This window comes from Pelodiscus sinensis, chromosome 7 (assembly GCF_052426305.1).
Source record: "Pelodiscus sinensis isolate ZL-2025 chromosome 7, ASM5242630v1, whole genome shotgun sequence".
Classification (NCBI taxonomy): domain Eukaryota; kingdom Metazoa; phylum Chordata; order Testudines; family Trionychidae; genus Pelodiscus; species Pelodiscus sinensis.
In genome coordinates, this window is record NC_143058.1 from 62847963 (window position 1) to 62862521 (window position 14559).

The 14559-nt window shown below is 46.9% G+C and overlaps 1 protein-coding gene across 1 annotated transcript in view; it reads right to left on the reverse strand.

Annotated features, from left to right (window-relative positions):
• ABCA12 (ATP binding cassette subfamily A member 12) overlaps positions 1-7339 on the reverse strand; it is a 129239-nt gene extending 121900 nt beyond the window's left edge. The window contains exons 1-2 of the mRNA XM_075933955.2: positions 6859-7339; positions 2073-2166 (exon numbers count right to left, since the gene is read on the reverse strand). Coding sequence (XP_075790070.2) covers positions 2073-2166; positions 6859-6927 — 163 coding nt within the window. The 5' untranslated portion in view covers positions 6928-7339. The remainder of the gene's footprint in view (positions 1-2072; positions 2167-6858) is intronic.
• Between the last annotated feature and the right edge of the window lie 7220 nt (positions 7340-14559).

Genomic DNA, 14559 nt, shown 5'->3' on the forward strand with positions numbered 1-14559 from the left:
CAACAAAGGCTTCCCCTGTCGACCGATCCGCATCTTGACTCACGCGCTGTGCCGACAATCAGCTGAGCCGGCACAGTGCGGCGGCCATTTTTATTTTAATGAAGCCGGGGATATTTAAATCTCCGCTTCATTGACTATGTTGGGTAGCCTATTTTACATGCCTCTGCCGACAGAGGCAGGTAGTCTAGACATACTCTGAATTATTCCAGATCTGTCGATTGCCTGAGTCACCATCCTCACATGTGAGCTGTGTTACTTGCCGATCTCATGTTCCCTGATGAGATGAGATCCGCTTTTCGGCTGAGGTTTTCAGTGCGACTCTTGAATCAGAAAATTCGGTGTCAGAGAATCTCTCTGCAGTCTACTCTTTCCTGTCTGCACTAGCTACATAGAATACTTGCCCAATGCTATGTGACTGCAAATGATTTTTACAACAAAAAAGCAAATGTTGCTCGTCTCATGATCAAATCCCACGAGTTGGTGTGATGGTGCGGCATGGCCCCGCACTGCAGCTAAAAGAGTTCACCTGGCCTCGGTGGAGGGGCGGACCCCACCCCTGCAGACTTGCTGGGCATGCACACGAGTGAGCCCTAGGATAAAAGCCAGGGGAAGCAGGCAGTCTGGGGAGGTAGTTGAAGGGGTAGAGGTGCAGGGGAGAGATCCTGAGCTGTCCCAGCTGTCCCTGGAGCCAGACCTGACATCCCCGCTACCGCTGGAGCAAGGCCTGCTGATCCAGCTGCTCAGGAGCTGCAAGCCGATGCACAGACCCCAGGACATCGCCTCAGCCAGGGGAGAAGGGTAGGAAGCAGCGCAGGGCAGAGGAAAGAACTCCGGAAGGTCGGCGTGTTCCAGCAGGCATCCCCGCCATCCAGGCAGTGGATACTGACACTGCCAATAGGGCCCTGGGCTGGGACCCAGAGGAGCGGGAGGGCCTGGGTCCCCCTACTTCCTCCAAAGCCCCTGTAATCTAGCCTCCAGGTTGGTGGAAAAGGCTCAACTGTATGGACTAGGCTGGAGGGCCATATTCCCCCTGATAAAGGGGCACTGGTTTCTATGGACTAGGCTGGAGGGCCGTATTTCCCCTGATAAAGGGACACTGGACTCTATGGACTAGGCCAGAGGGCCGTATTTCCCCTGATAAAAGGGGCACTGTACTCTATGGACTAGGCCGAAGGGCCGTATTCCCCCTGATAAACGGGCACTGAACTCTATGGACTAGGCCAGAGGGCCGTATTTCCCCTGATAAAGGGGCACTGGACTCAATGGACTAGGCTAGAGGGCCGTATTTCCCCTGATAAAAGGGGCACTGGACTCTATGGACTAGGCCGAAGGGCCGTATTCCCCCTGATAAACGGGCACTGAACTCTATGGACTAGGCCAGAGGGCCGTATTTCCCCTGATAAAGGGGCACTGGACTCAATGGACTAGGCTGGAGGGCCGTATTTCCCCTGATAAAGAGGCACTTGACTTTGAGGGCCAGGCCCAAGGGATTATGTGTTCCCAGGAAGAAGGCGTGTTCACTGTGGGAACAGGGCCTGCCCCCTCACAGTCAGCAAGACTGGTTTATGTGCAAACAACATGGAATAGATTTAGGGCCAGATCTTCAGCTGGCGGAAAGAAGCCAGCGTTCACCCATTTACGCCAGCTAAGGATATGGGCACAGATCCATGGAAATATTTAGGCTCCTAACGTCAGAATTCAGTACAATTCCCTGGGGATCTGGACGTGGGTCCTTAGCTTTGTAGTTACTTTCTTTGCTAAATAGGACTGTCTTCTTTTTTTGTCCTAGAATTTGATATTGCCACTCTCCCCCTGTTACTGTAGAATTGGAGCAGATCTCAAAGGGGGATCTGGGTAAACCTACTTTTGAAGCTAATATGAAAGACCTGTAAATAAAAATAACCTCAGAAGAACACAGACATTTTGTATGCAGCTTTCTATGCCTTAGGCAGTTTCAGCTGAAAGCGAGAGAGAACAGTTCATGTAAAGGAACCACACACTGAAAAGTAATACATCAGTCACTGGAATGGGAGCCAACCCCCCAAGATAATAGAAACGTTCCCGTTACTTACAGTTCGGTTGTGGTTCTGGAGGGAATTTGATTCGGACAATAGCCAGGATTATAAAAACAACCAACGGCCAGGAAATTAAAGTGAGCGACCAAAGCTATAAAACAGTAATAAAGGTAAACTTATTATACTGGTGAGCGGCAGAACTTGGTCAGACAGTACAAGTATGACAGTATATGTATCATAAACAGTATGCAGTAAATAGGCATTGGCTTGTTTTGAGAGGCAGTGTTGCCTAGTGGTTAGTACATGATCGTTTTGGGGGGGAGGAAGGGTTCTATTCCCCTCTCTGCTGTGGCATGAGTTTAGACAGACCCCTTGGCTGCTCTGAGCTTCCCCGTTCAGAAAGAGATGACGACTGTGACCTCCTTTGTAGAGCACATGGATATATACTGATGATAAAAGTTGGGTATTACAGGTTGACCCTCCCTAGTTCGGCACCCTCAGCACCTGACCAGTGCCAAATTGGAGAATTTGCCGGACCATAGGAGGTCAATATCATTTAGCAGCATTACCAACACTTCCACTGCTCACTGGGCTCTTAGGGTATGTCTACACTAGCCCCCTAGTTCGAACTAGGGTGGCTAATGTAGGCATTCGAACTTGCAAATGAAGCACGCGATTTAAATATCCCCGGCTTCATTTGCATGTTCCCGGGCGGGCGCCATTTTTAAATCCCCTTAGTTCGAACTGACTGCCCGCGGCTACACGCGGCAGTCAGAAGTTAATCTGAACGAAGTTCTTAGTTCGGATTAACTGTTACACCTCATTGCAGGAGTTCGAACTAGGGGGTTAGTGTAGACATACCCTTAGAAGACATGGAGGGGTAAATAAGAGCTATGAGCACAGAACACTAAGAGCCAGGGCTGTAAACAAACTTTATGGGATGGTGGGAAACTTGGCCACACCCATGATAAGTGGACATCCAGCTACCTAAAATCATGCCGGACCATGGAGGTTGCCAGACCACAGAGGCCTGGATTAGAGAGGTTCAGCCTGTACTATTATATGTACACTATTTAAAACCAGACAGGATTTATATATAAAGATAGTAAAATTGCAAAATGGCCTTATGGTGAGTCTCTTGGGAACACCAACACACGGGAAGGTACATCTCTTAGAGGGGAAGAGGGCGGTACATACTGAGATAGTGCTAGATAACAGTAATGGATGCATCTTAAGGAGTGTACAAGTTCAAGATGGCAGTTCTTACTCCAGAAATCCGACTGAGAGGGTTGTTACTGTCAGTTTTTACTCAAAGCTGCCCCATTTTGAAGATTTTTTTCAACAATATTCACAATATTGTTCTTTTTTGAAATGGCATGATCCAAGCCATTTACCAAAAGGTGAGGAAACGCCCCCTTTACCGAAGTCTCAGATTTAGGCCTGTTGTGTAGGAGCCTGATTCATCTCCGAGACGCACCACCAGAAAGAGGAGGGCTCAGAGGATTTCCAGCGAGGCCAAGGGGGCTGAGGTGAACTTACGTCCGTGGAACTGATAGCGGAGCTCATTTCTGGGACTGCAACAGAGAGCTTTGCATCCTCTAACAACTCCACTACAACCAGACACCGGAAAAGGCTTCTTTTTATGCATTTGCACACTGTCAGCATTCAGCGCCATTTTAGCTTTTACGGGCAACTGATTTGCACATCTTTCGATCACTGTGAGATTTAGCACACCAATATGTTCTATTCTTAATATTACCCACTTTCTCCCCTTCCCCATAAAATCTCTGAGGCATGTTTTAAAATTAAGAATGCTTTGTGCATGTACACACACACACACATAGGCTACGTCTACACTGGCATGATTTTCCGGAAATGCTTTTAATGGAAAACGTTTTCCGTTAAAAGTATTTCCGGAAAAGCGCGTCTATATTTAAATCGCGGCTTCATTTCCCTCTGCTGATCAGCCTAATCTACATGGCTCCATCGACGGAGCCATGTAGTTTAGACACACCCATAGACACAACTGCTTATAATGAGCACAGGAAAATCTGCAGGGCTGCCAGGTGCATCATGGGAGGAAATGCAGTCTGAGTTTCCCTCCATAGACAAGTCCTTGTTCCGTACAGTTTGGAGCCAAAATGGCCCCATGGTAACCGTCCTCCAGAGAAGTCTCCCCTTAGCAGCACTGTCTCTTGACAGAATTCAATTTCCCTGCAGACATGAATACTAATTGTGACAGTATCATCTTGGATGGTTTCTGGACATTCCTGGCTAACAGGAATTCAGCAAGCGCCTCATGTCAGATTCACATCTGGTATACAGCCCTTGACTTAGTTCACAGAACTATTATTAAGCCCTGTGCTATGTGACAGAATTAATGTAACTCTTTTAGTTGGTGGACTAACTCACTAGGCAAAGGGCGTATTAATTGTCTTGGCTTCAGTTTATCTCAGCATCCCAACTGCTATCTTTCATTCATGTGTCTTGTGGAGGAAGGTACAAGGCACCCTCAGGACAAGGTTTCTGTATTATAGCCCCAACCAATGTTCCATATAAACTTTTCCATCCATCGGTAGAATTTTTCCCATCTATGTGCGGAATAATTTTTTCTGTGCACCGAGGCAGATATGCATGTGCACCACCAGGAGAAACAAAAAGCCTATCTGCGGTGCTCTGCTAATCAGGGAACAGTGGCCCTGACCACCCCAAAGCAATCTGGAGCCTCTGGTGTTTGAGGTAGTCCCTGCCGGCTGAATGCGGTGAAGACTCTGCAAAAGGAAACTGACAGAGATTCCCATTCCCTTAGGGGGACTATATGGGCCCAGACTCACATCCTAGCTGACTTCATGAAGCTATAGTAATTGACATCAGCTCAAGAGCGGGCCCCCTTTACCTATGGAGGTGTAGCCTAGATAGAGGACCACGCCTAGAAAAAAATCATCACAATGTAAGAGAAAGCAGAGAGAGAAGTGACTACATGTCTGTCTCCCCAACAAAATCTGGTCCAGTAAAAGGCATTGCATAACCCACCTCCTCTCTCTACAAGTCACGAGACAGCGTTCCAGTCATCTTCTGGGAGAAAAGCCAAAGCTGCATATTGCATACACCCCACACCAGGAAAGTGCAAACTGCTTAATAACACTGACTGCAGTAAGACGTGCCCTCCAAAGTAAAAAGTAAAAGGGCAGGGGGTTACAGAATCAGCCTTCCTAGCGACAAACTGTTAATAAATAAAATGTAGAGTGGAAATATAAAAACAACAGATGCTAAATACTCTAAATATACCCATATTCTAGGCCTGTTTCTTCTCTCACTCCATTGGGGAAGGCAATGGAGTCACAAGGATATAAAGCTGTATCTCCAGAGCTACTTTTTTTTTTTTTAAGGAGAAAGTGTCACTTTTTGGGGAAAAAAAATCCTGTGTTAATTTTTTTTAAATTAACTCTAGGGGAGCAGGTGAGTTGGGGGCGTGGGGAGAGAAAGAAGGGTGGGAGTCCTTAAAAAAAATAAAAAATCCTCGCCATTTGTCCTGATGTTTGTTTGAAAACTCCATCAACACTTCCAAACTTTCAAGCTGCTCGACTTGTAACGGAGAGGCACTCTAAGCCCACGAGGGCAGCAGGATTGTAACAACGAGGGCAGGAATTAGTGATAACCACACTGGCGATACAAGAGGTCCTGAGGGAACCCCATTATTGAATAGGCACGTGAGAAATCATTCCTTGCTAATCCGCTTTAGGTTCTCCAAGATCATGGAGACCTCTCCAAGGGGTGCCCATTCCTCCATGCTGGAGGTCTGCTCTTCAGGGGCCCAATGCTGAGAGGTAGGGAGACCCTGCCACTGATGTCAGTGGGCCCCTGAAGAGCAGAATCAGGCCCCAACACAGGATCAGACCTTCCAGCGGATTGACAATGGGCGTGAGAGGTGGGAGATTACAGAGGTCGAGGGGGGCTAATGACTCCCTGGCCTTTGCCAAAGGGTAAATGAGGGGAGATGGGATTTACCTCCTTCTCATTTGGGAAACACGAAGTTTAGGTTCTGTCAGCTCCCCCTTTACGTTTTTACCTCTCCCCCACCTTTGCCTATTACTCGTCTTCCTATGACCCTCCTTCCACCTGGGAATCTTGGTCCAGTCAACTTTGAAGAAACCGGATTCCCTCGGCAGTCGCTAATATTCTGCCGCATATAAGCAATTGGCGTTTGTACCCAGTCCAGGGGGAGGGGGATGGAGAGGGGAGGTGCTAGCCTCCCCCGGCCACACAGCAACACAGTGCCGTGTCTGCGCTCCTGGGGGCACTGCCTGCCCTCTGCTGGAATTCATCCCCCACTCAGAACGCTGGAGGAGCGCCGTGTTCGCCGTGGGAACGGGCTGGGCCATGCCACATGGCACAGATCCCCCTCCAAGGCCTTTATTTCCCCCCATCCATCTTCCGCATCTGGCACTGGGCTGGTGGATAAGGCTGGGTACGGGCATTGTGGTCTGCCTGCCGGGCGCTAGCAGAATCAGGTCCTTAGTTTAGACAACGACCATCCCAGCTATGGCCCCGTTCCTGCATTGAGGTCCATGGGCCCCTGTAGAACCCCACTGGCTCCTAGGGAACTCCACTGCGGTGCCCAAAGTCCATCCAGCTGGAACCCAATGCAGGATCAGGATCTTTGAGTTTAGCTGACGCAGCGTTTTCACTTCCAGCCTCTCCTCCTCTCTCTGCACCTGTCAGTGGCCACTCAACGCCCCTTCCCTCCGTCCCATTGCTTCACTCTCTCCCCTCACCTCTCCAGCAGCTGATAATTTTCAGCCCCCCCCCCCGTTCCCCTTTTCAGCTTCATTTTCATACTCACTGGTTGCCTCCTGACGCTCAGCCAGTTTTTCCACAGCAGGATCCGCAAGTGCCGAAAGAGTGAAGCCATCCTGGGAAAAGCCCGAGCAAAAGCAGACGAACCACTTCCTCTCTCCCCTCCACCTCAAAGCAAACCAATTTACACTCTGGCCCAACCAGATGGGCTGCAGCCAGCAGGAGTACCGATTCCTCCTCCCCACAGCATAGCTTTGGAGCAGGTACCTCAGCCCCTCGGATCCCCTGTTGTCCCAGGAAATCTAGCTCCCTTCTCCACGGCAATCGCTCCTAGCCAATTCAACAGGTTATTCTTCTCAAGGTGAGGAGGCAGATGCAGTGGTAGCCTGTAGTGGCTTGTGTTAATGATAATATCTAGTCTTTCTCCACTGTGCTTTGTTCAATCCCTGAGTGAGGAAAGGGGTGGCATTCTAAGATGCTTCTGCTGAAGTTGCTACACGCCTCGATGAATCCACCTCTCAGCCCACACATAGCACCTGAGGAAGAGGTGTCATAAAAAACTCTCTGGTAGGCTGCTTGCCAAGCCTGTAGGACCAGTCATATTTATCTGCCTTCTCTTAACACACACACACACGAGGATTGGGAGTCAAAACCAGCAGCAGGTGCATTCTCAGCTGAGCTCAAGCCACATTAGGGCCACGTCTAGACTGGCATGATTTTCCGCAAATGCTTTTCACGGAAAAGTTTTTCTGTTAAAAGCATTTGCAGAAAAGAGCATCTAGATTGGCACGGACGCTTTTCCACAAAAGCACTTTTTGCGGAAAAGCGTCCGTGCCAATCTAGATGAGGTTTTGCGCAAGAAAGCCCCGATCGCCATTTTTGCCATCGGGGCTTTTTTGCGCAAAACAGTTTTTAGCTGTCTACACTGGCCCTCTTGCGCAAAAACATTTCCGGAAAAGGGCTTTTGCCTGAACGGGAATGTCAAAGCATTTGCGCAAGGAGCACTGATTTCGGACAGTAGAACGTCAGTGCTTTTGCGCAAAATCAAGCGGCCACTGTAGACATCTGGCAAGTTTTTGCGCAAAAGCATGTGCTTTTGCGGAAAAACTGCCAGTCTAGACGCAGCCCAGCAGTGTAGACTTGGATGTTCTCTATTAAGCCTAAGGTTAAGGGAAATTAGCAAAAGAATGTTAAGGATGGAAAAATACATTTACTGCATATAAATTCAACCACCATGGACTGGTCCAATGCCCCAAATTTCTAACTTGGATTTCCTTCCTGTAGGGTCAATCATGCAATCTTCACTCAGGCGAAATTCTCACTGAACTCCATATGACAGATATAATTTAACAGAAATTTTGCCTTTTGTGAGGTTCATTCAGATCACTGCTGTTACTGAGACGTCATTTTTAGTTGATAAATTTTCATGCTAGTAGCTTGCTAACTAGGAAAATTAAACAAGATAGATTGAAAAGTAAAAATAGATGAGAACATCATTACTCAGACAGCACATCTGGAATGTATGAACAAGGGGGCTGCTGATTAACTGCAGTTAACTCATGAGAGTAACTAAAAAAATTAATAGTGGTTTTAAAATTATAAGCAATCACACTGTTAATAAAATATCTGATAAAATTCACTAAATATTGTGATCTTTTTCTATATTTGAAAATGTTTCATTTACAACACTGAATATAAAGTGTGCACTACTCACATTATATTTATTACAAATATTTGCACTGTAAAAATGACCAAAAGGAATATTTTTCAGGTCACTTCATTCGTGGATTGTGGTGCCATCTCTTTACCAGGAAAGGGCAAATGACAAATCTAGAATTTGTTTGTTATATAACTGCATTCAAAACCAAAACTGTACAATGTATGAGCCTACAAGTCCACTCAGTCCTACTTCTTGTCCAGCCAATCATGAAGAAATTTTTTTAGTTTATTTAATATTAATAAACTTTGTTTTTTTAATTTTAATTAATAAACTTTGGTTTATAATTATTGGTGATCGTGATGCCGCTTCTTATTAGTAACCTGAAAGAGGGGACAGCTATTCGCATAGTACTTTTGTAACCAGTGTCGCGAGGTATTTTTAAATTGTGCAATTAATCATGATTCATTTTGATTTGCTTGACAGCCCTAATGAACGATGAATTTTGAAATCCATATGAAGGTCATTACATGATGAGCTAATCCAATAATTCACCAGCTCAGGCAGGAGGAATGAACTGAGCACCTTAGATTCCATGTAGAAGCTGCACCCTACAGAAAAGAGACAAAATCACCAGGTAGGTGAAAGAGGCTTGCTCGAGAGGCCCTCCCTCTCCTCCCTCTGCTCCCTTCCCTGATAATGGTAAAGTTGAGCTTATTCTCCAATTCTAACTAACTTTGCTACCGCTCAGTCCAACAGTCAGGAGTGGTAGAAATTGAATGGTAGATTAGACTGGATTTGGCTCTAGGAGTGGGCTATTGCCTTGCCAGGGGAGAAATGAGTTGACACAGGAAGATACTTAATCCTAATCTGTGTTGTTTTAAATTGGGTATACTTCTGATGATGGATCTGAAATACACCACCTTATAAAATCATCCCTTCCACTGCAGCTGGCCAGAAATCCAAAAAGCAATTCCACATCAGCTTCCAGCGAGATGGTTTGCACATCTGTAAGAGTCTGTTGGTTTCCCTAACCTCCTCCCCTCCCCTGAACACACACACACATTCAATTCAATTCCAGTCTTGGTGCCAATCAAAACTAACCTCCAGGCTGGGGCTAATCTGGGAGGAAAAACAATTTGCAGCTCAAGGACTCAGACAAGTCTTTCTACCCCACAAAGGACTCCTCTTCTGAGATAATGAGTACTACAGACTCCACATCAGGTGAGACAAGGCAGTAACAATTGTCTACATTCCTGCTTTTACTGCCTTTAAGCATGGAGGGCTCTCACAGGGCAGCGGAACACTGAATTAATCAAAGCTTTGGACACGGTTACACTGTGGCTAATTAGTAGTAGTAATAACATCTGCAATTCACACTCCAAGAGAACCCTCTAATACAGCTGGCTGCACCAGGCATAAGAGATCTGTCGCCAAAGGCTTTAGTGAGCGATAGAACCGTGGCTAGACTGCCACTTTTCGTCACCAAAGCTCCGTGGCGACAAAAAGCGGTGGCCATTTTTATGCTAATGAAGCATGGGAGATTTAAATCCCCGCTTCATTAGCAATTTCGGTAAGTCTAATTTACATCCCTCTGTCGCCAGAGTGATATAGTCTAGACATACCCTAAATGTAAAGTGATTACTTTTCAGTGGCTTAGCACTCACCATGTATTGTGTTTACACTTAACAGCATTTTCGAACCAGCCAGCAGGGACAGCAGAACCCCCAGCCTTCGTGTTCAGGTGACAATCCGGTTTGGAGGAGAGCACCTGCTCTTGAAACCTGCTTTCTTCTGAACATTTTTTGATAAACAATTATTTTGGACTAGATGAAACATTTCAACCCTCCACAGGAAGACTCTAACCCAGAAAGTTTTCAGTCAAAAACTGAAACAATAAAATAAAATGTTGGTCCGTTTTTTTATATTTTTATCCCCTCAACATTTTGGGCTTTTTTTTTGGTCCAGATTTGGGTTATTGTTTTTTCTTTCAAAAAACAAAACAACAACAATAACAACAAAACCCTTCATCTTCCCTAGGAGATAAAAAACATTTTCCAACCAGCTCCATGGATTATAAACCCACTAGGATTACTAGGTTCCAGGAGTCTATTCCTGGTTCTGTCTCAAACTTCCCATCTGACCTGAGGTAAGTAATTTACTCTGTCTGTGCCTCTGTTTCCCCATTTATAAATCGGGACTAGAAATTCCTATGTCTGAGTCCTGTGTCAATTAATGTTTGTGGGGAGAGTTGAGGTGCTGAGGAGGAAGATGCTAGGTAAGTGCTAAGTACTATTCTGCCTCTCCTTCCAGGGCTGAATCAGCTCTCTCTGTCTGTTTCTTGGCCCAGCTAGGCCACATCCCCTGTCCTGCAATGTCACCAGATCACCAGGCCATCCTTGAGATCCTGTCTATAGTGTTGTATTTCTCTGTTGTTCCGGGTTGCACAAACTGTAATCTTTATTACAGTTTGCGCATGATACACCCTCACTGCGGGGAGTAAAACCCAGCTGTCGGCGTGTCTAGAAATAGCCCGACTGCCCTTGCTCAGTGTCCAAACACATCAACAGCTCCCCGTCATTTTCATTGCCCTTTAAGGAAAGCGGTAGGTGGGCTGATAGTCTGACCCATACAGTGCCGCAGTAGTTAACCGTGTAACTGACATTTTTTTTTGGCTACACGATTACACGCTTCCTAACATCCCTAGTGTGTGCATCAGTGATGTGAAGAGACGAGACTTTTTTAAATGCTCTCTGGCCTATTTTCCTTGATTCTGATGCAGCAAGTTATCACTGCTACAGCTCTCTGAGACCCTTTGCAGCACCTGGAATAGGGATGGCCAACCCATTCTGGGCAAAGAGCCAAGATATCAGTGGATCTAGCGTGAACAGCCAGGGCAAAGTTGTCGAGAAAGAATGTCCGTCCCTTTTGCCCCTTTAAAAGGAGCCCCAGTCGCGTTTGGTCGGGAGGGGGGAAAAAAAAGCTCTGCCCCTTTAAGAAAATGTGTTTAGGGGCTTTTTGGCCACATCAGGCTCCCGCTGGCCGACACCATCTTTAATGGCCGCGCCAGTCGGCTCTCCTGCCCAGGTCAGCACAGGGAGCCGGGAGCAGAGGGCTGTTTTTGGGGATACAGGGGCAGCTTTACGAGCCACGGAAGAAAGGGGAGGGAAGATCCATCTGCAGCTCCTGAGCCGTGGGTTGGCCATGGCTGCCCTGGAAGGACTTTGCCCAGACCGAGCATTTCTAAGAGCCAGCGTGGTATGGAATTAAAACATCCAGCAGCAGGAAGGAGGAAATGGCATGGGAAGCAAGGAGAAAACTCCTACGTCACAAATATAGACATGTGCATAGCAACACCAAAGAGGCCAACCTGGGCGATTCAAAAATTAAGCACAAACGTCATTACATGGCTGAATTAGGACCATAAATTTTACAAAACTGTGAGACTGATGTGTGCACTAACCCTGCTGGGACCATTAGCAGGAAACAGGCAGAACAGTCCGGCACATGCAAAGGCTTCAGCCAGCAGACACAGGAACTACCCCGTACCTGCCACAGAGAAAACGTATAGGACTGCCGCTAGTGCGTGAACAAGCTGGAGGGGCAGAAGGTGAGCAGTGGGAAGGTGCCAGGAGAGGCCTGGGGAAGCAGAGAGGGGAGCTGCAAAGGCAGTAATTGCCACATAATCAGAGCCGCTGCTGTGCTGAGAAAGCCCACCGAATGAGAAATGGTGGGCTCGTTTCTGCCCGGTGTTGCAAACGCTCTGATTGGCAAACAGGCCGCATTCCAGAATCCTGATTTATATTCCATTGTCGAGAGTGTTACTTGGGTGTCTTCGATCGGACGGCAGCCTTTATTCAACGGCAGGCATCTTATTTGCACAATACAAATCTTGCTGCATCTTGCATTCTTTGCAAAGAGCATTCGTCCTTTGAGTGCCACACAATCTACTGGCGACTTTGGGAAAAGCGTCAGGTACGGCTCAATGCTACAAGGTGCTCTGGGGTAGGCTTAGCATTACTCTGGGCCTGCTCACATCCTTACGTGCGGTGCCAGCTTGGGGCAGGCGTGCTTGCAGGACTGAGCTCATAAAGTATCCATGTGACACACGGCACAGCACCAATATCGTCTCTCCCACGGCAGAGAGCATGGAGCAGAGCACAGCAGTGAAAGAGTTAATTCGTTGGTATTAAATGCACTGGTAGCAAGGAGGGGAACAAAAATCAAAGTTAAGGATCCCACAGCCACCTTGGGTCCGCTGTCTTCCTCCTAGGCAGGATAGATTTTGGCAGGAGCATTTGATCGCACCAGGCAGGGAGACACACTGTCGCTTGGGTGATGCTGAAGAGGCGTGGGAGTTTTATGCTACGGAAGCAGGAATGCTGCCGGCTATTTAGCATCTAAGGCTTTGATGAGCAATGCAAGGCACTCCTTCGCCCTCAGAGAACGATTCAAGGGGCCTGATGCACCACTCAAAGCTGGCAACTTGCGTCTGGCAATGTAAGGCTATGTCTAGATTACAGAAGTTTTCTTGAAAGTGGCCTTTTTTGGAAAAAACGTCACCTCCGTCTAGACTGCCGCCGCGTTCTTTTGAAATTAAATCGAAAGAACGTGGCGCTTTTTTCGACAGCGGTACACCTCATTATACAAGGAAGAATGCCTTTTTTTTTGCAAGAGCTCTTTCGAAAAAAGGCATTCTTGACCGCAAACAGGGCTTTTTCGAAAGAGAGCATCCAGATTGCCTGGCTGCTCTCTTTCGAAAAAGTGGATCGCTTTTTCAAAAGTCTCGTGACTGTCTAGACTATCTCTTTCAAAAGAGGCTTGTAGTCTAGACATACCCTAAGTCTCCCCTATGGGAAAATCTCCACCCCTGACTCTCAATGGGACTAGTGGCTTTAGAAACCTCAATTCTCGGGTGTTCAGCTGAGACAGCTGCAAGGGGCCGGCAATCTGAGGTCAGATGCTCTTCACAATATAGATTTCTGTAGATCAGGGCTACTCAACTTTGGAACCCCGAGGGCCACAATGATGCTCACAGCACATACCGAGGGCCGCAACTTAAATATGGTTGCATGGACATGCAAATATATATGCAAATATATGCAAATAGCTTCTTTCACACTGACAGGCATGACTACAAAGATTAAGGCAAGACTGCACAATACACAGGCCCCATTTAAGTAAGTTCTGCTGATATTAATACAATGTAATAGTTACCCGATTTCCACTCATAGGACAGCACTTTTAATGAGCAATGACAGTCCAGGAATTTAACTACTAAAACACGTATCAACAGAAGACTATTATATTGACTACTTTTTTGTTTTGGCTTCACAACAGTCCAGGAATGTAACTATTAAAACACATATCAACCCAAACCGCACAGTAAACCTAAACTGCCCCGTGGGGCGCAAACCAATGGGCCGCAGGATGCATGTGGTCCATGGGCCACATGTTGAGTAGCTCTGATGTAGATCAAAGTGAAATTATATATGTGGATATGGATAATTTGCTTGGAGATGGAACTTTCAAGAGGCATTTCCTACAGTGACGGGCTGGGATAGATGGAAAAACCTCCCAGACATGAAAAAAAATGTCCAAAAGAATGAGTCAACATGATGTTGCTCATGAAGCCAACTGACCCTGTTCCAGATAAAAATATTTCCCAACATGGACGCTGTAAATATGCGGTGGAGAAAAGATGGGAGAGGTAATCTCTTTTATCAGGCCAAGTTCTGGTAGTTAGCTTTCGACCTTACACAGACCTCCCTTGGAACAGGGAAGCTGGAAGGCTGTGACTGCACGACCCGGCTTTTGGGGGCAAGGCTATGTGGACATGAATGGGTTTTGTTTTGTGGGCAGGAGAGTGCTCCTAGGAAGGACAAAAGGTTTGTGGACCAGTTACCAGTGCAGACCCAGCGCATCTCAGGAGTGCTGCTGCGCGGTGCCATATGAACAGATTGGTTAGCACAAATGGTTCATTATTTAAGGAAAACGGGCCTGCGAACACCCACCAAGGTATAGGGAAGCAAAGGGTGGGAAGAGAAGCAGCTAGAGAGGGTTGTGAGTGGGTTATCACGAACACAGCTA